At 49.0% G+C, this 25,988-nt stretch overlaps 1 protein-coding gene across 1 annotated transcript in view; it reads right to left on the bottom strand.

The window, feature by feature from the left end:
* LOC140219084 (uncharacterized) overlaps window positions 1-25,988 on the bottom strand; it is a 146,979-nt gene that overhangs the window by 61,729 nt on the left and 59,262 nt on the right. The window contains exon 3 of the mRNA XM_072288965.1: window positions 807-978. Within this exon, the coding sequence (XP_072145066.1) occupies window positions 807-978 (172 nt within the window). The remainder of the gene's footprint in view (window positions 1-806; window positions 979-25,988) is intronic.

Raw genomic sequence — 25,988 nt, 5'->3', positions numbered from 1 at the left:
TAAAGGGGAGAGAGAGAGAGAGTAAATTAAGATCACAGCTGAGGAGTCGGCCTCTATAACTTCACTTTGACTAGTCGCTTGGCATAAGGAGTAGGGAGAAGAAGTAGGAGCAGCAAGCGAGGAGAACAAGAATAATAGCGACGAAGACGAAGCGTAATTAAAATTGTTGCGCAAAGCGACGAAGGGGACAGGACTTAAGTGCGAAAACACAGACACGAACCGCGAGCGCAACGTGTTTTGTTTTGTTTCTCCGCGCAACACTTTTAGCTACATCTAACCAACTATAACCCACTGCGAAATTTTCTTTTGAAACGAAGCAGTTGACGCACACCGCGAGTGGAGGTTTCTACGGAGGTTACATAATATCTGCTGGTTAGTTAGCCGCACCTGGTTATCTTTGTAAGAAATAAAATCGATCAGTCAACGGACACTAATGTTGACTGCCGTTAGGTTTGTTCCGTGACCCGTTTCAAAGCGCAACAAATTGTGTGCCCCGCGTATATGGTCGGTGGCACGCACTTGTATATATGCGCGTCTGCGGGAGCTATTGCGCGGAACTATACGGGAGTACGCGCAAGGAGACGTGTTAAGATACGCGACAGCGTTGAAAAACGCAGGGAACTAACTGTATAGGCACGGTTCACTGGGACTCTCGGAAAAAAAAAAAAAAAAGGCCTACGCGCGCGTACCTACCAAGTGCGGAGCAGCGCAGGCGCTAGCCGGCGCGGGCGAGCGCGTCTCGAGGCGCGCACGTTGTTAATCACGTCTGAAACGAATAGAAAAGGATCGTCGCGTTGCTCGCTCACCCGACGCGGTGTCCTGCGGGTTGGGCTGCAGGTGCAGGCTGGTCAGCCGGTAGCTCATGTACACGGACAGCATGGCGAACGAGCAGAGCAGCAGCAGCAGGTCTCGCACCGACAACCAGCGCCAGCACCATCGGGAATGCTGCGCCGCCAAGCACGGGTGCTGCTGCACCCCCTGCGACCACAAGGAAAACGATTCATTCATTCATTCATTCATTCATTCATTCATTCATTCATTCATTCATTCATTCATTCATTCATTCATTCACTTGCTCGCTCGCTCGCTCTTTCAACAACTCTCAACACCAAGCTTGAGCCATGAAAGACGGTGCAGTGATCTGGGTTAATTTAGCGCCTTTTTTTTAACGCCCTTTCTGTTTTCTTCACGGCTTTCGTAACAATTCGAAACAAATCCGTCGGATGGCGTTTTGCGAGCAAAGCTTTTTCAGCGAACCCACCCGGACTTTGCTCACCGTGGCTCTTGCTGCTCTCTTGCCGAATAGCTCACGCACAAGACGCAGAACTCATAACGAATCAGCTTCTATGTGGCCCTACCTCTACTACCCCGACAGCTGCGCCGCTTGTCGGGTGTGTTATTTACGGAATCGCGCAGTGAAAAAACAAGCGGCACCCTAAATAGCCTCGCTGTAACGGTTAAATGCCCTCAGGCGCATACTTACTTTATTGAAACCAATCTTTTTACCTCTTCTTTCTGGGTGTTTGGTGCGTCAGGTCGGTTGGTGTCCCGTCAAGTAAGGTGGGCCTATCCTATCAGTCGTGCAATAGTGAAGCGGGCCGACACAGGTGACAATGTTGCGTGCAAAATGGGTTGACGTCGGAGGCATTGTAACCTGCGGTTGCGTGCTGGCTTTCTCTCCGCATTGCCGCCTCGCCTGGCAGGCAAGTAAACGCTGTGCTACAAAAATCTGTGCTGAATATGATCAATTGCATAGCATTTAATTATACGAATGCTTTGCACAGATTCTAACAGGTGCGACGGATCTGCATGTGTAGTTTCCTACCATGTTTTGCCATCTATGCAGGCATTTCAGAAACTGCCAGTGGCGTATTCTGTACAGAGACTTACTACAGGAAGTGCGCGGAAGCTGTAGCCGTAAACCCACAACTACTGCTTTTAAAAAATGTATAAGGGGGCGAAATGATAGTGCCAGGCCGCAAAACCACGAAGAGCAGAAGAATTCAGATTCCCGTATAGTTGGCCTCTGCCTGCTTCGGACTTTACTGAGCACAGCCTATTATACTGAACTTCTTTCTTCTTTTCCCGGTAGGTAATTAAATCCATTACGCAGATTACAGCGCAGTGCTTCTTCGTTCTGTCACGTACTAATGTGCGACGGCGCGGTTTCTAAATTATATGCGACTCATAAAGCGTTTTTGCCCCGCTCCGCTAGCTCATTTTCCGAATACGCTCTGCCTAAGTGAAAACGCGAATGGCCGACATTAAAGCTGAGAGTCATCAACAATGCTCTAGCGGTCAAGATTAACGAGCTACTCGTGGTAGCCCCTCGATGCCCTCCCTTCCTTCATTTTTCTTTCGCATGGAACATCTTTTTTTCGAGCGAGTAATTTGGCACGTCTTGCGTATTTGCGTATGAAGCAGACTGTAGTAGATGGCTTCACAAATGAATAACTCATGTTACTAACGTATTATTATTATTTTTCTTGCAAATGAGTCCCTGGTTTTGCTGTCCAGTTTCGTTCTATCCAAGGTTTCGTGCTACTCAATGCAAGATGCTACATTTGAGTACCACTAGAACCTAGTCAAGCTTACGTATAAGAATGAGCCTACAGTTTCAGCTGTTCAGGTGTTCAGGTGTGACACATCGCCTTAAGAAAATGAAGACGCTGGTTACTTATGGAAGCACTGATCTTTCACTCACTATGGCATTTCAGTACAGATGGCCGTCCACAACTTCATGAAGGCCGCTTTGGTGCGGCACCTTGACGTCAATTTATGTGCGGCTAAATGCTACTGCCGAGTTTGTATTGCGCAAACATGATCCGCATTATTCTGCTGCCAGCTATTTAATAACCATATTGTCATTCACTTTCTTTTTCTTATTTAAGAAACGCTGCACTGAGCCTGACTATGACGTCCAACGCACAACGGCAAGCTATACGGCGTTCTATGCCTAATCTTGCAGATAAAATGGGGTGAGTTTCGGCAAATGCGTGCGTCCTTCGTTGACACCCAATCGAGCAGGTCTCTTTACGCCATTTCATTTATTTTTCGTATCTCTACAATTTTTTTAGACAATCTCAACTTTTCGTTGGCCTGTTTTCGTTCGTACTGTCGTACTTTTTCTTCCATTCCCCTAGATAATTCTGCCGAAACAAGTAAACACATTAAAGCACAATTATTTCGCATATCCTACAAACACACTGAACACATATATATGTAGGTACGCAAGTGTCACAAACCGTAAATAGCACAGACGGCGAAGATTCCTAAACCCACTCACGTATAGTATCACCTCGCCTTTGCTTAAGTTTCACCCTCATTCGGCCTTTTTTTTTTCGCGCGTTTTCTTCATTTGTTGTTGTTTGTCTATTATTTATCTAGCCCTCCAACGAACCGTTCTCGCTTAGGGGGTCACGTACTCACGATAGACAACGAGGGCACTAAAGCCCAAAAAGTGCAACCCGAAAGCGACAGAGGGAAAGATCCCGCCACTCTCCCCCTTTCCCCACCACACCCAAGCACTAAAAAAGTCCCCGGGTACCAGGACGGCAGACGAGCAGGGGTCGAAACCGCTGTGCGCTCCTCGGGTCACCAAGGGCAACCGCGGTGCTCCAACCGCGGACGCCGCCACGACGGCATATAGCGGTGTCGGCTCTACTACAAGCTCAGAAAAGCGGCAGTGGGGACGAAGCTCGGAAGAAGGGCGTCAAAGCGGTTTTAGGGGTTCCGACCCAGCTAATATGACCGGTAAAGTAAGCATAGTGCAAACTAGCTCGTGTCGAGAGAAGGATGAGGGGGAGAGAAATAAAGGTTGGGAGGTAGTGAACAGCAGGTGTGTTTGGTTCGCTACCCTTCGCAGGAAGAAATTGGGCTACGGAGTGACCACAAAGAAAGAAAGAAAGAAAGAAAGAAAGAAAGAAAGAAAGAAAGAAAGAAAGAAAGAAAGTGCAGGAAGACAATGGCAGAGCGCGCACATGCGACAGCCCATTACCCCTACAATCGGTCACTAAGTCCATGCAGTTGGTTTCACAAACTGCTAATGCACGCATTGCTTTGTAAGTGAACTGCGTGAATGAAATTCCTGGCTGCAAAAGGGACGGTTAGAGCTTGTGGTATCCGCACGGTTTTTATTGTCACATCCGTGTTCGGGGCAGTGCACCAAAGTACTGTGGCACCAAACACGGGTATCATCACAATTATCATCGTGCTTCCTTGGCAGAAGTAGTATAAAAATAATGATAAATAAATTAGAGGCCGAAAATTTATCTCCGGATCCCGATGCGCCAGCTCTCTATCTACGACCTTCCGTCGTCATTGTCGTCGTGTCAACACACTCTGTCAGGCCATCGTCACCAAACAAAACAGCTGCCGCTATTTTTTAGCCGATCTTAGCGTTCTGCTAATAATGAGGATCTCATTGTTTTTTACCAATAATTATCAGTTAGTTAACCAAGGCACCACGTCTTTCCAGTCCGGTTTTCTCGGATAAACTTTAGCTGAGACTCGCCGCAGATGCCAATGGTGGGGATGGTGTGTCCTTCAGATATGCAGAAAGGAAGCACTGCGTGTGATTCGGACACAAGCGAAATAACGAGGGCGCTGAGAACAATTACAGAAAACAGCCGAGGAAGAGTGTTCACCTCAGCTATACCCTCTTACATCGTCTGCGCCTCGGTGCTGTATATACCCAGCACATCCCATTTCAAGTTAAGCCTGTGTCCTCCCCATGCAGCATGTTCGTTGCGGCCATCACGTCTGGTACACGTACCAGCTACTGCTCGACTGTCCGAAAGCACGTCATTCATTCATTCATTTAAAATACCATACACACACACACACACACACACACACACACATATTATATATATATATATATATATAGACCAGTGACTTTCTTCCGCTACCTGTGCTCTGAGTTCACGTTCAAGCTCAAGTCGGACATTTTTAAATCTTTCTCTACTAGGCAACCCCACCTGCACTGCCACTGTGTTTACGCGAAGTACGTCAGAAAGGGACGTGCATCAACTTCCCAGTACACTTCACCGATCATCGAATTCCCCTCAGTGCATTTGAATAACAAAGAAAAAAATATAGCGAAGACGTACAGTACAGATGGCCGTCCACAACTTCATGAAGGCCGCTTTGGTGCGGCACCTCGGCGTGTTTTTATTTAACATACCTGTCTTCCTCGTATGAATTAAAGAGAGCATAATCGCCGTGATTCCCACATTGGAAAGCTAACAACCCGCAAAAGTAAAGAAAGTCATCATCATCATCATCATCATCAGCCTGGTTACGCCCACTGCAGGGCAAAGGCTTCTCCCATACTTCTCCAACTACCCCGGTCATGTACTAATCGTGGCCATGTTCTCCCTGCAAGCTTCTTAATCTCATCCGCCCACCTAACCTTCTGCCGCCCCCTGCTACGCTTTCCTTCTCTTGGAATCCAGTCCGTAACCCTTAATGACCACTGCTTATCTTCCCTCCTCTTTACATGTCCTGCCCATGCCCCATTTCTTTTTCTTGATTTCAACTAAGACGTCATTAACTCGCGTTTGTTCCCTCACCCAATCTGCTCTTTTCTTATCCCTTAACGTTACACCCATCATTCTTCTTTCCATAGCTCGTTGCATCGTCCTCAATTTAAGTAGAACCCTTTTCGTAAGCCTCCAGGTTTCTGCCCCGTAGGTGAGTACTGGTAAGACACAGCTATTATACACTTTTCTCTTGAGGGATAATGACAATCTGCTGTTCGTGATCTGAGAATGCCTGACAAACGCACCCCAGCCCATTCTTATTCTTCTGATTATTTCAGTCAGAAGAATAAGAATGGGCTGGGGTGCGTTTGGTGCAGCGGTGGCGTAAAGGTAGAGCATCCGCCTCGCGTGCAAGAGGACCGTAGTTCGAATCGCGGTGCCGCGCACTTTTCCACTGGATTAAAAGAAAGAAATGCGCGTGTTGATAAAATTGCATAAACAGGCCTGGAGTGCGGCCTGATCCCGGTGACCAGAACCGGTAACGCACTCCCTCACCAGAGCAGGATTGGCCACCCTGGTGCAGTACTTGGCCACAACCTCCTATATGACTACAACAATCAAGAAAGTAATTCACCCAAAAGTAGCGCAAAGCTACAAAGGAAACACTCCTTCCGCCTGGCTGAAATTTATAACAATAAAAGGTCATGGTGTAGCGACAACTATCAAGCAGCGACTCTACAACTACCAGCGCGCATGGCCATGGTGTTTGTGTGTTTCCTGGTGACATCAGCATTAGATGCGCGGTGCATGTTTTTTTTATTATTATTTAGAGTCCGTGCCAGCGGAAAACAAGAGGCATTTCACTGGCACTCGTTCCTAAATTAATGTTTAGGTCGTTGAGTGCAGCTTTATTAGTCGACATTGTTGACAGCTGCATTCACCTACAACACGCCCGTTCAACAAAAGCGCGCGTACCGTTTCGAATCTAAAACGCAATAACTCGTACAAACGCTCTTGGGAGGAGTTAAACAGAATTGACCGTGCCAATCGAGAGAAGCAGTCAGCAGGCTTCGAATATCACGAGACACTCAAAGGCAACACGAAACCAGCACAACGTTTGTCCCCCTCTGCAGCGGTAGCGCAAATTGAAGCAGTGCCAATTTGCCCACGCTGTGGGCACCAACGTTAGCAACGTCACTTGGAAAACCGTTACTGCTGACCGCCGGCTGTATAGGCACAAGCGGCGGGCCCCGACGGGACACGGGCGGTTTTCCAGTCGAGCGCGCGGTCCAGCCGTGACCACACCAGCGCCGGCGCTGGCAAGTGCCTCTGGGGCATCGCTGTCTCGCCTTCTCTCCCTCTCTCACTATCCCTGTCGTTTTTATGTCTCATTCTTTCGCCTGTGTGTCACTTCTTTCTTTTTCTGTTTCGCTCCGTATATGAAAAGGGAGAGGAGGCTGCCATCGATCCTTCCGGTACGCCGGTCGCATCGAGGGACCCGTGCGCAGTGTGGCGACGGGCCGGCCGTGCAACCACGCGTCCGTACCTGCGCCCGAGGCGGTGGCCAGCGTGCCTGTCTCGTCTCAGTCCGTGCTCCTATCAGAGTCTAACCCCTGTCTCCCTTCCCATATACTTGGGTCTTGTGAGACTACATTGTAGGCATCGATACATTCTTCCTGACAGGGCCTTCTATTTCCCGTTCTCGCCACCGAGGGTCTCAGTATGAAGGGAAAGAAAGAAAGAGCAACGTGGCTTCGTGGCTTTGTGTAGGGAAAATATATGCCGAGGCTTCAGTCGTTTCGTCACTGATTATGCAACGCAACACACCACGCCATCCGTTACAGCAACGCAATGTACAGAAAATTCGACATCATGTACCTCTAATGTGTTGATAGATCATACCGCATCTACAAGGGCGTGCCTTTAGTGCACCCAAACACAGAGTTCTTTATTTCGAGTACTGGTGAAGGCTAAGAAAAATTTAACGCAGTCATGATCACGCAGGAAAATCATACGAACTGCCTTGCTTCAACTGGACTTATTGTATAAACTCGAGCTCCCGGGTCGCGCTGCGGTGGCGCCATCTCACTGCGCCTCCGTACAACGCAAAACTTTCGTCGACGTGTTTGTAATAACTGGAGCACGACGTGCCTTCAGTCAGAACTTACTGATGTTCTCGGCAAAGGCTAGCTCCACCCCTCCCACGCACACGCGTGGGAATGGTGAATGTAATGGCATAGCACAGCATAAGTTACATCCATTATGCGTGAAAACCCAATAGTTACGCCCAAATCGTTTCGCGTTTGCCGATTCCAATCGATCGGTCCCACACACGTCAGCGGAAAGTGAAGTTGACTAACTTGGTCTGTATGAAAGTCTTCGATTGATTTGGTTATTCATGTCCTTGTCCGTGACAATCGGCGTATTTGGTGTTAAGGTGGCAAGGCGGTGACAAACATGCTCTTATAACAAAAGGAAAGCTTTATCAATTCGACCCTTGACTTCAAGCAGCCGCACCTAAGGTTTGCGATTGCTTCGTCAAGGCAACTCTACAGCCATAGCTGCTATGGGCTCACTCCCTTGGTTTTGATGTCTGGCGGTGTAATCGCTGGAATTCCAATATACTTTACAGGGAATGTACAAAGGAATAATTAAAGACTATTGTTGCGCGATGATTCCAACTTACGACCAACAAATTGACCGCCGGAATTCTACTTCTCAACGACTCTTCCAATAGTACCGCAGTCCAGAATACTGATCCTGGAGAATGCGATTTCGCCAGGCAGCGGCAATAATTGGCTATAACGCCAGCTCGACATCTGTGCACTGGACAGAGCTGGTGTCCGTGCCTTCGTGTTCCAGCACGTAGCCTTCCGAGTTGCGGAGGCAGTCCTAAATTAAGCTTTCTTCTTCTACATGTAATGCCAATGATGAAGCAGACGCGCTAAATCATGTAATGGCAATGATTGAGCGCGTCTGCTTCTTCTCCCTTTGTCTTCTCCTAGCGCTCGGTTTCTTCACATGTTTACTTGACGGCGCTGACGTCGTCTTGTTTTACATCGGAAAGATTGGCCCAGAAAGGCCGTGTCTGAGGTGGGCCTATTATAAATGTGAGAAAAACCTAATAACTCGAACAGTAATAAGGTGAAAGGTTTTTATAGTACGAACTAGTGACTCTACAAAACGGGACCAAGGTCCCGTTGCCGTCTCGTAGTTTGGGACCCTCGTCTGTATATATTGTATGGTGTAAATAACTCAACTTTAATAACAATATGATTGATTGATTGATTGATTGATTGATTGATTGATTGATTGATTGATTGATTGATTGATTGATTGATTGATTGATTGATTGATTGATTGATTGATTGATTGATTGATTGAAGTTTGGAACACCTGGGGCCCTTCAGCGTGCACCTAAATCTAAGTGCACGGGTGCTTTCGCATTTCGCTCAGACCAAAATCCGCGACTTCGTGCTTAGCAGCCAGACACCGTAACCACTAAGCAACTACGGCGGATTAAATATTTTGTAAACATGTGTTCATGTTACAACTGAAGGGAACTATTATTACAAAGCAAAATAGTGCCGCTTAACGATAACATTACTTCGAAAACTAAAAGACCTTAACCTAGCAGAGCTTAGGCGCGAAGACTTGAGGTGGATCTAACAATAGACTGGCTGACCCGACAATAAACTGGTGTAACGTATGAGTATTACGATAACGTTAGTGCGACATACAACAGACCTTATCGTAGCAGAGCTTAGGCATGAAGATTTTATAGCTCATCTAACAATAGACAACGTATGAGTATAACGATAACGATAGTGCGACATGTAAAAGTCCTTACCCTAGCAGAGGCTAGGCGCGAATTTCTGAGGCTGATCTGACAATAGAGAGGTATAACGTAAGAGTATAACAATAACGTTAGTGCGACATGTGAAAATACCTTATCCTAGCAGAGCTTAGGCGCGACATGTGAAAATACCTTATCCGAGCAGAGCTTAGGCGCTAATATTTGAGGCTGATCTGACAATAGGCTGGTACAACGTAAGAGTATAACAATAACGTTAGTGCGACATGTAAAATACCTTATCCTAGCAGAGCTTAGGCGCAAATATTTGAGGCTGATCTGACAATAGACTGGTATAACGTATGAGTATAACAATAACGTTAGCGCGACATGTGAAAATACCTGATCCTAGCAGAGCTAGGCGCGACATGTGAAAATACCTTATCCGAGCAGAGCTTAGGCGCTAATATTTGAGGCTGATCTGACAATAGGCTGGTACAACGTAAGAGTATAACAATAACGTTAGTGCGACATGTAAAATACCTTATCCTAGCAGAGCTTAGGCGCGAATATTTGAGGCTGATCTGACAATAGACTGGTATAACGTATGAGTATAACAATAACATTAGTGCGACATGTGAAAATACCTTATCCTAGCAGAGCTTAGGCGCGACATGTGAAAATACCTTATTGAGCAGAGCTTAGGCGCTAATATTTGAGGCTGATCCGACAATAGATTGGTATAACGTATGAGTATAACAATAACGTTAGTGAGACATGTAAAATACCTTATCCTAGCAGAGCTTAGGCACGAAGATTTGAGGCTGATCTGACAATAGATTGGTATAACGTATGATTATAACGATAACGTTAGTGCGACATATAATATACCTTTTCCTAGCAGAGCTTAAGCACGAATATTTGAGGTTGATCTCACAATAGACTGGTATAACGTATGAGTATAACGCTAACGTTAGTGCGACATGTAAAATACCTCATCCTAGCATAGCTTAGGCGCGAAGATTTGAGGCTGATCTTAAAAGAGAAAGGTGCCGCAGTCAAGATGTTCAGAACATGAGGTTTTAAAAGAAAGTAAGGAGACCTTACAACGTTAAATCACACCCACGTGCGCCGGAACACTTTTTGTCTCAGCGTATCTCGTATAACTTTAACAACTGCACCTCCTTTTATCCTGCCCCTCTCTATCCGTTTCTATCTATTCACTGGCGGGCAAAAAGATGGGTTAAATCGCACTGAGTTGCACTATAGCCGCGCTGCTACGCGTCGTTATAGCCCGACATCGCCCACGACATCCACAAAGTCTCCGAGCTTCGAAGTATCAACGCAGAAAAAAAAAATGCTCAAGATCTCATTGCATCAGCGACAACCCTCCACTTCTCTACTCTTCCTAAACCCCTTACTCAGGAAACACACCGCGCGTCGTTCTCAAGGCACCATCAGCATAGGGAAGATAAATATGCGCTCCACATTCTCTTCTTTTTTTCTCTCTCGGGCAAGAAAGATGAGCGCAATCGACGCTCGCTAACCGAGTCACACTCGCCGTCCGAACATCAAAGCGTACCCGAAGCAAGCAGCGCGCGAGGTCCCACGAAGCCGCGTAGCGTTTCCCGCCGTGTCAGCTCTCCCACGCGAGTCGGGGGAGGAAAGGCTGGCTCGTGCAAGGCAAGGAAGCCACGCCGTAATGCGTTCTCGAGAGCGCAGCGGTGCTGGCACGGAGGTAAGAAAGAGAGAGAGAGAGAGAGGAAAAGGGGGCTTGCCAGTAAGCAATGATCTTTTACACGAGCCACGACACCCCTCCGCGACAACCCTATATGCACGGCTGCGCGCTCAGGCGCATGGAGGATTGAAGGAATCGCGGAGTCCGCGCGTTATGCCGGCGCCGGAATCACCGCGCAAGGCGCTCCAATAGGGCGCCGCATTACCGGCCGAGAGCGTGTGTGATGGCGGCGCCTGTTTTAACGACTCAGCGCCGAGTTGCGCGCATGCTGGCTCGGTGCCTCACTTTCCGTTGGAAGGCTTGCTTATGTGCTGTTGCTTCACACTGTATACGTACGCGTTCGTGCGTGTTTCTTCCGAAAGCCTTCTGTACGCGAAGGGTGAATTTGCGGAGCCAAGCGCCCGCTGTGTGCCCTGCGGGAAGTGCAGAGCCTCCTCCCGCAATCCCCGCCGATTGCATATTCATACACGCACTATACGTATAGCCTGCGGGGCGAGGAAGTAAGAGAAAATCTCCCGCCGCCCGTGCACTCCACGTTTGCCTCCGTTTCCCGCGGGAACCTAACAACTCTCGCGTTTCTTTTTTTTTTTTTTTTCGCGCGGAGCATCTTCTCCGCGCTACGTACGAGCGCAAATGAGAACGGTGACGTGAATATTTTAGCGCGACTGACACTTTTCGCTTTCCCGTGCGCTTCGGACATTGCGTGTGAGCTTTCTCTGTGCGCCCGGGATTACCTTATTTCGTTTTCTTTCCTTTCGCTTTTTTTTTTCTGCGCAGTGCTTTTGTCTCTGCCGGACTATTCTCGGCAACCACCTATGCGCTAGCCACATTGAGAGAGTATGCATGTATGCAGAGATGGAGGCTGTTTCTCGTGCGAGCTGCAGTCTGCCCATCCTGTTCCGATTCGGCGAGAGTCTACGACAGACAACACGGGCGGTATGTCAGACTCTTGCACCCTGCGCTCGGTGAGTTCAGCTCACAGTAGCTACCCTTCTGAGAGCGAGAAAATAAAAATTAAAGAAGTTATGCGGTTGAAACGCCCACGTTGAGATCAATGTGAAGCGAAGCTTTAGGGAAGCGGTTTATTAAATGCTATACAACGAACGACAATGCGTACACTTGTGTTTATCTTCATACTTTGTGTCACAATGGTACATACGGATTATGGAGGACTGGCCCAGGATGCGCACACGCGTACACCAAGTGGCACATACCGAATGGTCAAATCAAATAATATTACGTAAATGGAAACGCTCATTGTATATATTGTGCTTTTCCAATAAGAGGTCAGTGTGCTTCAGCCGACATATATGTTATAGTTTTAAGAGGGAATTTATTTCTTTGCGGCGCAGAACAGACGTGGACTCAGAGGCGCTACTTTGTTGGTCAGCAAACACAAGTTTGCCTGTAATTGTATTCGGAGCACACATGTAACCACCGTATATGCACACAAATATATGCTCCTATATATACCGGCCGATCCAGCAGCAATAAGCGACAGCTACGGAAAACCCTATAGAAGGTAGGCACAAAAAGGTTGGCTTTAAAACAACAGAGGAAAGGTAAAGAGAATAACCAGAGGGTTAATGCCGGCTTGGCTATTCTGCACTGGGGAAAGGAATGCAGAATTTGGAAGCGCATGCATGTCGGATTACAATGTAGTCCGTCCGAAGCCGGTGCAGCAGCGGGCCGTAGTTAGGATCAACTAACTTCCGGCCCGCTGCTGTTTCGCCGGACGCCGCCGTCGAGGGAAGGCAGCAGTGCACGTGAACATGGCATCCGGCATTTCGTTACTAGCTGCGAATCAGCAAGTTGACCAATACCTGCTTTTATACAGTCAGGCGAGCATCATCGTCAGCAGCAGCACCACCAGCCAGCAGCCTAACTTGTTTTGTTCATGTCCACTGCAGGGCGAAGGCCTCTCCGAGCAATCTCCAATTACCCCTGTCTTACTCTGGCTTATTCGCCTTTGCGCTAGTAAATGTACTAATTTCAACACTCCACCTAATTTTCTGCCGTCCTCGATTGCGCTTCCCTTCTCTTGGCACCAATTCTGTAACTCTAATGATCCGATGGTTGTCTACCCTACGCAGTACATGACCTGCCCAGCTTGATTTTTTTTATCTTAATGTCAACTAGAATATCGGCTGTCCCGGTTTGCTCTCTGATCCACACCGCTCTTTTCCTGTCTCTTAACGCTACGCCTAACATTTCTCATTCTGACGCTCTTTGCGTGGTCCTTAACTTGTTCTCCAGCTTCTTTGTTAACCTCCAAGTTTCTGCCCCATATGTTAGCGCCGATAGAATGCAGTGACTGTGCACTTTTATTTTCAACCACAGCTATAAGCTCCCAGTCAGGATTTGGTAATGCGTGCCGTGTGCACTCTAACCCATTTTTATTCAGGCAAGCAGATGTGGTTAAATAATCTTCCCGAGGGCACGCAGGTCGACCCATCCAGTGTTAACATTCGGTCTGGTCAATCAGCTGTAGACCGTGCCATGCCCGCTGGACAAGCTAACTCGTTGTACTTTGCGTGCGTGTGAACACACCGCGTGCAAAAAACAGTGTGCTTAAAGTTTAATCAGGTGCGCGCATTTTATTATACCAGCACCAGAGTAGCTCCATCCTTGCTCCAGTGATCTACCCACTCCTCGACATCACGTGTTGTCGAGGGACTGTCTTGTCATCCATTACCATGACACCAAGGCCAAGAAAACTATCAGTAAGAACGGCAACCGGATTAGAGAGAGAGAGAGAGAGAGATGCAAATGAGAGGAAGGCAGGGAGGTTAACCAGACTTAAAACGTCCGGTTTGCTACCCTGCACTAGGGGAAGGGAAAGGGGAAGTAAAGACGGAAAGAAGAGCGTGACAAAAATGAAAGCGTGAGAAAAACAAATATGAGAAGGGACGAAATAGGGTCATTATAGTCTTTCTAATAGGCCACTGTCACGTAGAAAAGTCAACAGAGCCTTGACCGACTTTTGCTGCGACGACAGTTCATGTCGGCATTCCAAAACTGACTGTTCCGAAAGTGGCCTGTCGTCAAGGCGTGCCAACGCGGTCGCTAGTGACAGCCGGTGCGCGCTGTATCGAGGACAGTGGCAAAGCACGTGTTCGATAGTCTCTTCGCCGCCGCAGTGTCTGCAAGCCGCGCTGTCGTCCATACCGACTCGGAAGGCGAAGGATGTTGTGTAGGCGACACCAAGCCACAGTCGGCAAAGTACTGCTGTTTCGAGTCGAGAGAGTCCAGGTGGGGGTCGAAGTCGAAGGGATGGGTCCAGTCGGTGTAGACGTGTATGCTTTAAGCTGGGTGCGTTCCATAAAGTTTTGATGGCTTCATTTGCAAGCACATGAATTTTCGTTGCAGCGTCTGTTCTTGAGAATGGAATGGAGTCTTGCAAGCCCTCCTCGTGTGCAGATCGTGCTGCTGAGTCGGCATGTTCATTGCCCATTATGCCACAGTGGCTTGGAATCCACTGCAACGGGATGTCGTGTCCTTGCTCGACGAGGTGGTGAAGCAGCAGTCTGATTTCCATAACTAGTTGTTCGTGGGGTCCTCGGCGTAAGGCAGAAACCAAACAATGAAGAGCAGCCTTGGAGTCAGTGAACACGCTCCATTTCCTGGGTAGTTCTTCAGAAATTACACGAAGTGCACAACGAATAGCAGCAAGCTCCGCGGCAGTCGATGTAGTCTGGTGAGATAGTCGAATCTTTATGGTGGAAGGTTTTGCAGGAAAGATCACCGATCCTGCAGACCCATTCACCGTGGTTGAAGCGTCAGTGTAAAGATGATGATGCTCGTTGTACGTCTCATACAGCAAGAGCAGTGAAAGCTGTTTGAGTGCTGGAGACAAGAGTTGGGCTTTTGTTCGTATTCCTGGTACCATTAGTCGAACATTTGCTTGAGCCAAGCACCATGGTGGAAACGGAACTTTCGCTGGAGCTGTATAACCTGATGGAAGGTATGCACGATAAGGCAGGACTGTTTCACAAAAGGAAGCACGCGGTCGATCCTCTGGCAGTGAGGCTAGATGATGGGCAGGGGCTCGAGCAAGGTGTCTTACGTGTGCTCTGAGCGCTTCCATGACTATATGGGTCTTGGCTGGGAAATCGTGTGCAATGGCAATTGTTTCAGCCGTTGACGAACACCGCGGCAATCCAAGACACACTCTAAGTGCCTGGGCCTGGACGCTTTCGAGTGTACGGATATTACTTCTGCAGGTGTTGGTCAGCACAGGCAAGCTGTATCGCAAATACCCAAGAAAGAGCGTCCTGTACAGTTGCATCATTGCATGTACTGAAGTACCCCAGACATTTCCTTCAAGAAACTCAAACACATTAGAGATGTCTGTCAGGCGCTTCTTTAGGTAGGCCACATGAGGACTCCAGCAGAGGTCACGATCAATTATTACGCCTAAGAATCGGTGCGTCCTGACATAAGGTATGCTTTGACCGTCGATAGAGACATCGTATGTACTCATTGGCTTTCGGCTAAACGCGACCAATGCGCGTTTTTCTGGCGAGATCTTGAGGCCTTGTTCATTTAAGTATGCCGATGTTGACGTGGCAGCTTTTTGAAGCCTGGCGCGTACTTGCGGCCGTGTCACACCAGATGCCCAGACGCAGATGTCATCGGCATACATTGATATTTTAACTGTGTTCGGAAGTCGTTCCACGAGACCAATGAGTACAAGGTTGAAAAGTGTGGGACTCAAGACACCGCCTTGTGGAACTCCATGGTGCGTATAGTATTGCGAGGTTGGGCCAGCTTCAGTGTTAAGAAAGAGAGACCGCCTATGTATATAACTGCGAGTCCAACGATATAATGGACCGCCTAGGCCCACCGATTCCAATGCTTCAAGTATGGCGTCATGAAGAACGTTGTCGTAGGCTCCCTTTATGTCTAAGAACATTGCGACAGATAACCTCTCACACGTCTTTTGGTGTTGAACATAGGTTACCAGATCGATAACGTTGTCGATAGAACATCGGTGACGTCGAAAACCAGCCATGGCGTCCGGGTAGATTTCGTAATGTTCAAGGTACCACTCAAGTCTGGCGAGAATCATTCGCTCCATTACCTTCCCAACGCAACTTGCCAGCGCAATTGGTCGGTATGAAGTAATCTCTAAGGGAGACTTGCCAGGCTTAAGAAGCGGTACCAGGTGGCTGATCTTCCAATCTTGGGGAACGTTGCCCTCCTGCCACGACTCGTTATAGATATTAAGGAGTGCTCTTCGTGCCCGTTCACCAAGGTGACATAGCATACGGTAAGATATGCCATCCGGACCAGGCGACGACGACCGATTACATAGGGCGAGCGCCGCGTCAAGCTCTTGCGTCGTGAAAAGCCGATCCATGCGTGAATCTCGTGAATCTGGAATACGGTTCAATGTTAGCGAACCTGTACGAGTTGGCTGGCCCGCAACCATAGCACAGAAGTCTTCCGCCACATCAATGTCTTGTCGGCGCAGGAATAGTGCTAGGGCCTTAAACGGGAAACGCTGTTCCGGAACAGAACGTAGACCTCGCACAGTTCTCCATATTTGAGATAGCGGTTTGCGGGGATCTAGCGACGCACAAAATTTCGACCACCGCTGAGCCTCTAGTTTGTCCATGCGGCGTTGTATCTTCTTTTGCATTCGCCTGGCTGTTCTTAGATCCTGAATTGACTTAGTGCGTCGATATCTTCTTTCGGCACGACGGCGAATCGCACGAAGCCACTCCAATTCCAGGTCGAATTCAGCATACCTTGGAGAACACGTGAGTGTGCGCGTGGCTGTCTGTGCCGTTTCCTTGATAGCTTGTTGAAGTCCACAAGAGAGGCCTTTGTGACAAGCGTCCTCAATGTGGGATTTAAAGACAGTCCAATCTATTCTTCGTATCGTGGTGGACGTATACGTGTTAGACATTCCCTTGATCTTGAGGTAAGTGGGGATGTGGTCACTTCCGTGCGTTTCAATGTCCAAAGACCACTTAACATGTGTGGCGAGGCAGCTGCTGTACGTTATTCCCCGCAGAAATGTTGGACTCGCGTCATTCAGCAGGTATAGACCATTGTTGGAAACTAATGAAGCTAGTCGTCTTCCCGTCGCGTTAACCTTAGAGCTTCCCCAAATGGTATGGTGTGTGTTGAAGTCCCCGGTGATAATCCATGGACCAGGTTGTGTTTTTAAGATGTCTTCTAGCTTTTTGGTGTCAAATCGGCTTGATGGAGACAGATACACCCCCAAGAGTGCAAAGGTGACATTCCTATTTTTAACAGTCATGCACACATACTGATTGTCGTCATGAGGTTGCACCGGTTGGACGACGTAAGTAAGTTCACGGCGAATAAACACGACGACCTTGCTACTTTTGATGTCGCTTGATGAGAACGTTGTCTCGTAGCCGGATAGTCTTATTGGATGGGATAATCTTGGTTCACAGATGACAATGATTGGAAATCGGTTAGTGAGAACAAATTGACGAAAATCGGCGATGCGAGATCTTAGACCTCTCGCGTTCCACTGAAGGATCGACGCTTCTCTGACCTCCTTACGAAATGACTGGTGATTGTCAGTCATGGCTTCACTCAAGGCTTGCTAGGACGGGGCTCAGCGCGTCGAGCACTTGTAGTCCACTTCGAGCAGATGGAGTGTCAATGCTTGTCAGCATGGCCCTGATGACATTCACAATGGATCGCAGCACCGGAATCATTTGGCAGTCGACTGTTGAAGCCTCACCAAAAGAAGCGGGCTTCGATGGGAACATCAAGCGTGGAGGCTCCTTAGAAGACTGGGAGCTTGCAAGCGCCGGCCACTCTTCCACGGGGGCAGCGTTTCCCGTCTGAGGCCTCCTTGTGCTCTCGGGCGTTCTATTTGAGGATGATGGCGTTGGCGCAAGCGGCGCACGAACTCCACCCTGTCTTGAGCGTTTTCGTCGATGACGACGTCGACGCCGGATCTTTTCTGAGGCTTCTCTATGGGTTGAGTTATCCCTGACCATTTGCTTCAGAACTTCGAACTCTTTTTTGAGTCTTGGGCATTCTTTAGATGTCGCTTCATGGGTGCCTTTACAGTTGCCACACCTAAAGTTTGTTGTACGGCAGACATCTACAGTGTGTGACTCCGCGCACCGGGGGCACATTGGGGAGTTTGCGCAGGCGCCCTTAACATGCCCGATCTTGAAGCACTTGTGGCATTGAAGCGGCTTTGGTACAAACCGCCGTACGACATGTCGAAAGTGACCGACCTTTACGTGTGAAGAAATGGAATCCCCCTTGAACACAATCTTCACACAACGGCTGTTGCCGAGTCGGCATACGTGCGTGATGACCACTCCTTCGTATGTCGGTTTGATCAGAATTGGCAGGTCCGAGTTCGAAATAGCCAAGTCAACATCGTAGATCACACCTGCAGTGCAGGCCCCATCCATTGGTATGATCGGTCGTACTTTGATGTTCCCCAATTCTGTTATCTGCCGTAGCGTCTCCAGCGTGGTTCCACAGGCTGTGTCGACAGCTAGAACATTCGTTCGTGTGTTCAGCCGGACTTCCTTGATTTCGTTTGGCGCCTTTCCCTCAAGAAAAACAGAGAGAGCTTGCCTGTTCAATACTCGAAGGTTGACGGAAGAATCCACTGGCATGAAGAGGATGGTGAGCGGCCAGCGTTCACCACCTGCCTGCATGGTTGACGTACTCGCTGGTGACGACGCCTTGATAAGCCTCCTTTTAGCCCTTCGGCTCCTCGCCGACACGAAGCTGTCATCGGATGAGTCGTCACCTTGAGGAACTTGTCAATGTAGTGATCTGGCCAGACGGGCCGGCAATAGGCTCTGCATCCATAGCCACAGGAGTACGAGTCTCTCTGGAGCGTTCACTGGTGGTTGACCAGGTGCCTTGACTCATAGAAGAGCTTGCAGTTGCAGACTTCTGGCTGCACGAGCCTGCGGAACGTTCCGCGTCCATCGCCTCAAGCCAGGACGCGGGAAGCGCTCCAGAGACTGATGAAAATTTGACGAAAAACTGGCTAGCTGGCACAGGTGCGTTCTAGCACTGAGTAACTTCCAGCCGGATCAGAAAAACCGAATATCCAATGAGGGAAGATTAAATTAGGCAGTAATGCGTCTTTCGCTCGCTCCACGGAGTTCCCATATGTTTACAGTGATACCAGACTACGTGACCAGCAATACTTGCAGCACTGTCTGATGATTACCAACTTCGTCACTCGCAACGCGATAATTGCCTTGCATCTATTTGTACCGGGCTATCACTAGTGATATCTTACGCAGCTTACAGCGAGCGACTAAATGTAGTGAGTTCTCATGCAGCATCTGTTGGCTCCACTCAAACATTCGTAATTTTTCAAACATCGAACCATCTCGGGGTCAAGAATCAGGCCCGCCTCATCTTGATGCTACGGGACCATTTTGGCGTGAAGCACCGATTTGAAAGGACGTCTTGTAAATCAACGTGCCTGGTATTGGTCACGAGGCAAAGCAGATCTGGCAATGCCCCTGTAGACGGTGTAGTTGCGTAAGCTTCGTTAGTCACGTAGAGGTTTGCTAAACTCAAAGTTGTAGACGTCCGACAAATACAAGAGCTCCCTCTCCCTCCCCCCTCCCCCCCCACTCTTCTGTCATATATTTTGCTTAACATAAAGGCTCGAAGGGCCGAGTAGACAGCAAGCTCGTGCAAAAGTCACGACCCTCAATCCGTGCCTTGCCAGCAGCATCGCATGCGGCAGCGCGGCGCGGTGAGCGGAGACCTAGTAAGCGAGCCGCCAGGGTCGGCGGTTCATTAATTATTGATGATGCGAATCACGCCCCTTCTACGAGCATCCCTTCTCCCGTCTAACCTTTTCTCTCTCCCCCGGGCCAGGTCGTCCCCCGTGGTCAGTCTCTCCCCGTTTGCGCGTCACCATTAGGTATTCCCGCGCAGTCCCGTCCCCGTCTGCGCATGTTCGCAGCCTTCGGGTTATTAATGCGGCCGAATTAACGCTCCTCCCTCTCTCTACGACCTTTTGTACCCTTCGGCTCCTCTTCTAAAAGCATAATGGCTGTGACGGAGCGTACGCTGACAATGCCGCCCTCCCCCTCCACCTCACCTTCCCTCCCTCCCGCTCCCTTCAAGGTGCTCACCACCGACACGGAAAGTCGCTTGAGAGCGCGTATTACACCTGCACAAGATGGCGCTGGACAAACGGCTAGTGCGCCTTTCTTTTCCCAATTAATAATGAACGCGACGGGGTCAGAACATGACCTCTGATACTACTCTACGTTTCATCGCTGAATATGCGTAAGGGTTGAAGGCGGCGGCCAGCCAACGGAAGTAATATAGTGACAATACGCTCCTTTGAGCTTACTTCAAACGCATAGTTCACACCAGTGAAGAGGGCTCCATGGTTAATTTTACGATCAATACTACGATCAAGGTTGAGGGCAGACGCTGGTTTTTGGTTTTCATTTATGGTGCACACTTGGCTAACATACTTGACCTGCTGACCGATAGTCATAACTCGGCCAATGGTGACGAATTATTGCGCTTTCTTTCGCCTATCCTTTGCCTACTAGCCGTCTTTCTACTCTGGCTACTTTCTCGAGTACCACCCAACTGAACACTTGCTTTGGTTCACCTCTTGGCCTTTATCTCCTATTTTAACCATCTTTCTCTCAAGCTCTCACTGTTACCGTGAGTTTTTCGGGTAACGCAGCGACAACGAGGGCCCTGTTTTCACGATGGCAATGTTAAAAATTGAAGGAGAGAGGGAGATACAAGTTTTAATGATGTGCGGCAGATGTTAGCCTAGCTGATCGCCTGACGTGCTACTCAAGTTGCTGGGTGACGATTATCATACACACAGTGATAAACACTTGAAGAGCGCATACAGTCACACATATACACAATATAGATGTTTACAAAGTTTCGTTAAGGCTTGTGGCCCTCAAGAACATCAGCAGCCTTTTCCTGGCTTCATGCACCTGTAGTGCTGCCTTGAAAGAATGTCTATGTCTCTACAAGTAGCAGCAGCAGTCACGCAGAACATGTTGCAGGTCTCCTAGCGTTAAAGAGACGACTAGGTGCGCTATTAAATATAAACATGATTGCACTGGATGGACACTTAATGCGGGATTCAGGTATAAATTGAATGATGTGGGCGGCCTTAATTCCAGGCTGCGACATCTCTGTCTGCTAGCGTCAATGTACTATATATTCGTTTACTAAGCATGGAAAAGCTGATGGCATGCGATTAGCTCCCTTGAAGAGTTTTGATGATCCGTACAATTGCAACGCACTTTTGAATTCTCTATTGTTTCGAAGTTCACGCGAATAGTATGAAAGAGGTGGCTGGGAATAGTGGTACTTATAGAATGCTTAGTTTCGTTGTATAGCCTTGATAGTATACCGCAGTTCATGCCCTCATCTAAGTGGTCTGCGTCCGCATTTACGAGCCAGTCCTTATGTTGAAACCAGTTCCTAAGTACAGAGGCCTGTCAATTGCGATAGCGAAGATATTACGTATTAGTGGAGGCGACAGACCAATGGCAAAACGTTCTTAAAAACAACAAACAAACAAGCAATATTCAGAGCTATTCCACTCTCTGAAGGTGGATGACCAGCGGAGCTGTATGTATGGTGATAAATATGTTGACAGTAAATATGTTCATAGAAAATAAAAAAAACACATACCGCAATGAATTTCGTTTTTGCGCGATTTTATCGTTGTTTTGTTCAATTGCATACTCAGCGCTTTCTTTTATTTGTAACCATCTTTTGTTAGCTTTTTCAGATCTTTTATTTGGTCACCAAGGTGACTATCGCTTTATGATCGCTATGATATACGGCCAGTGGCTCTGTGGCGACACTGGAAAGGTTCTTGGCCAATGTGAGGTCTATACACGACCGATGCCGCGTCGTGGGAACACTGATGTTTGTGTAACATTGAATGCCGAACCTTTTCAAGGGAAGCGCCATGTACCACTTTCCATCCGACCGAGACACGTCTATGTTGAAATCACCCACAAATACGACGGGAGTGGAGTCGGTACGGGTGATCCAACCAAAGGTGCATCCGCATTGCGTTTGCGGCACGATCTTCGTCCGTATTACGTGCCTCCCGCCATCGCCGCGCACATTCCCGCTTCTGTTCACGATGGTGTTCTTCGTAGGCGCGCTGTTCTTCCGCAGTCCTCACCGCACGCGGCCTACCCATAGCACGGGTGGAAAGGAACTGAGATAATGTTACGTGGCTTGTCTATAGAGCCCGTGACCTCAAACCGCAATCCATACTAAACAGTGTCTATTCCGATTTTACTTTCTTTTATTACGATATCTTTTTATCACAATATGTTTCGGCACTTCTCGCGATTAAACGCAGCTTGGACATACCCGGCGATACGCTTTTGCGTTATGCTTTAGCTCTTTTAGCTCTGGGGTGGCCGCCATAATTTTTGCTTACGCCCACAAACCTCCGGCGTATAGCGTGTAAAAACTCGGCTGTCAAATACCGCGGAACTCATCTCACCATGACTGTCGATGGTAACGCGATTAGCATTGGAGCACTGTAGCGACACATAGTTTTTCAGGAGTCGCGTTTATTTAACACCTGTAGCGGCCATTGTGAGACTTGGGTGGCGCTCCCCTTACCACCGTGCTTTACCCGTACCCGATAACCAGCCGGTACTTCCTGCGCCACTTCTTCAAGGACCAGTTCAGAACCCCGTGCAACGTCTGCGACCAGGAGCGCCCCGCCCGAAGGACAGCGCGTGAAAACGCTAGCTGTCACGGAGGAAGAATGAGAAAACGCTGCCCTTTTCAACGGCACTGCCGCACGGTGGTGCCGAACCACCGCGCTGCTTTTACCGCTGCGTAGATTGCACTGTCTTCGGGATCGGCCCGTGCAAACGGCTAGACAGTCACAAGAAAATCGGAGTTCCGAGCGAAAGCTAAACGCTTTAAAAATTGGAATTTCGCTCGAAGGGTGGAGCACAGAAGGAATACAGAGCTTTAGCGTGCCCGGCATTCCGGAAAACGCGGGTGGTTTGGGCGGATTGCCGGGTAAGTGAAGGCGCAAAAGGCGCAAATGCAGGCGGGCCGAGTGGTGACACCTGGTGGCGGGGAGTTCAAGGAGCCAAATACAGAGCTAATATTGCAGTAACCCAGCGCAAAACGTTTTAGACATTTAAAGAATAAACGTGTTCGTGATTACGCCGCTCCCGAAAACTTAGACCGGCAGCGAAGTAGGATACACTTCATAACTGCACTAACAGTTCTTTCTTTCTCAGGCTGAGCTCTGCGCCGCCAGGTCGCTGCACCATGCCGACCACTCACATTTCCGCTTCTACCCATCCGCCCATGCGGCAGAACGCCCAATCCGCCTGCGTTTACCGTACTACAGACACGGTAAAGGTCCCTGTTTAGTGTTGCGGTCGAGTGTTGAGCTCCAGTGACGGTGTCCCGAAAATACGCATTGCTGTGCCACATAAACAAGGCGCCGGCAGATATTAGGCGTCTCGCAGCCCTGCCATAGGAGGCCTTCACATGCGCTCCAAGGCACAGAGCTTGAGCGTGTGTGTGTATGAAGGCACGCTATGCTGGTGTAGCTCCCCTGTGGGGAGCATATGTGGGGACACTACGCTGGCATGATGAGCTACGCTGGCATGATGAGGTGCGGTGCAGGCATTTTCGCCTCTAAAGCCTTCATAGGTGCACACACTCAAGTGGTATAGAGGTGCGTATGAATGTCCCCTGCAAACACCTCGACGGTGTTCGAGACGAGACCGACGGAAAAAATTCGGCATTATTCATCGCCCAATGAAAGGATTAGATAGTTTTAGCTTAACGTTTGCTGTCCGTTGCGCAAAAACCAGTGTATGCAGTACGGTGAGGTACGCGCACTTCAGATCGGAAGGAACGCCACACGTGAGCGCATAGTGTTCACGCCAGCTGCTGAAGGCAGTACGTTGCGCCGCTTCCGCTGCAGAAGCAACTGAACGTAGTGTGACGGCAGCCAAATGCATTGCGCGTCACTCATCTCTCAGGGGACCTTCTAACCCTCCGCATGCGGGTCGCGCATCCACGGTCGATGCCCTGATAGCACGGCAGCAACATTCGCGACGGCAGCGGTGACGGCAAAAAAAAAAGAAAAAAAGGAAGAATAAATGCGCTTGGGGTGTCCGTATAAATGCGATTGCCATAGCAGCTTTGTGAATTCTCCCCCGGCTTTTTCTATTAGCCGTTTTCTCACATTGGAGGAATAGACACCACGCATAAGGACAATAAGTTTTATGCAAAAGGCAGAGGACAAGAAGCTAACTAAAACGGAGACAGCCTTGTGGAATAGAATAGCTTCAGGGCGGCTGGTTTGATACAAACGATATTGTTGATATGCATCTATAAGATCATTCGGGTTTCTTCAGCGGTCCACCCACGTCAGTGCCTCTGTGGGGCGGCTGAACAAAGCGACCGTGGTGTCTGATATCTGCATCGTTAAAACCGACTGAAAAGAAGCGCTGTTCGTTATCTTGCAGTCCACACACTTGTCACGCTGGTTCATTATCTATCGAATGAGGAGCGACACACGCGCAAACTGAGCAAGGCACTACTGGATCAGCTCTACTCTCCTCCAAGATAAAGTGAGAAGCAGGAAAAGCCGCACCGGCGGTCTGGGCAACGACGGCGTGCACCGGGTAACAAGCACTCCAGACAATATCCCGACGTTCCCGCTGTCACCTTTGCTTGGGTGTTACGCGTGGGGGCCGTCGTCCACTCCTGACGCCGCAGCCAATAACACGGGTGTGGCGCGCTTTAATAGGAAACAGCGCGCCGTACGTGTCACGTCAGAAGATCGAAAAGGAGAGCATCGCGTCGAGATCGGGGCTTATGTAGCTTTCGAAACGGGCACGACTAAACCTGGCTGCCACGCTTCCATGCCCCGCTTCCGTCGCTCCTTCCCTGGCCTTTCTGCTTCTCCCAAATCCTTCTCGCACACACCCTACTGCTTTTAGATATATATATTTTCCCCTCCCCGCATAGCTCCGGTTAGATAGAGAAGCAACGCCCGCGGTGTACAACGCTGACTCGGTATAACCCGCTTCGCTGGCAGCCGAGACGTGCTCGTCGCTGCTGCAGTGCCGCCGTTAGTCCCAGTTTCCCGCGGGTCTGAATAATTCATGCGTCGGGACGCCCCGCCACAGTCGGACTCGCGACGTAGCGAAAGAGTCGGTTCGCCGCCGCCACCGCTGCAGCCGCCACGCACGCGCAGACACGCGTGAGAATACACATACATGGGCAGGAAGAGACACACAATCACCAACATACGAGTATAAACACGTCCGTAAGAAAGAAAATGAAAAAAAAAATCGCGAAAAGAACAAGTTCTTTTTTTCCGTGGTCCTTGGTGGTAGAAAGGTGCGCGATGTTCGGGCAGCACGTTTTCTGGGTGCATATGTGCACAATATTATCCCTGCTATTGTAGGCGAGCGCCACTCATGTACAAGGCGGCGGATCTGGGACGCTATAAACGCTATAGCTATGTAATGCTATAGTTCTCCAGAGAGGTCTGCTCCATGACTTTGTCATGGCCGACGTACCGATATTGAAGCTTTCATCATAAACCAGTTTGCCCACAGGGGTTCAAACTAATACATCATCGCCAGGGTGGTGGAATGCGACGCAGTGAGAGGCATCATAACGACTATTAGGACTTTCTGATTGGCTCGCCTCTGTATATATGCGAGCATGTTGGTGACATTGGGAACGACGGGACACAGACACAAGTGCATGGTGAAGTGATGATCAAAAGTGGTGGAGGCGCCTTACTATACCTCAGCCCTCTACATCAGCCCTTGGAGCTGCATTTGGGAATGCCGCGTGCACCAAGTATACCTCCATTTCCACCGCTTGAGATGCAACGGTTGAACTGAAGCTTTATTCCAAAAGTACACAAGTGCGTGTGCGTGCGTGCGTGCGTGCGTGCGTGCGTGCGTGCGTG

The sequence above is a fragment of the Dermacentor andersoni genome, chromosome 6 (genome assembly GCF_023375885.2).
Source record: "Dermacentor andersoni chromosome 6, qqDerAnde1_hic_scaffold, whole genome shotgun sequence".
NCBI lineage: Eukaryota > Metazoa > Arthropoda > Arachnida > Ixodida > Ixodidae > Dermacentor > Dermacentor andersoni.
Note: the sequence above shows the minus strand (reverse complement) of the source record. Positions and strands in the feature narration are given on the sequence as shown.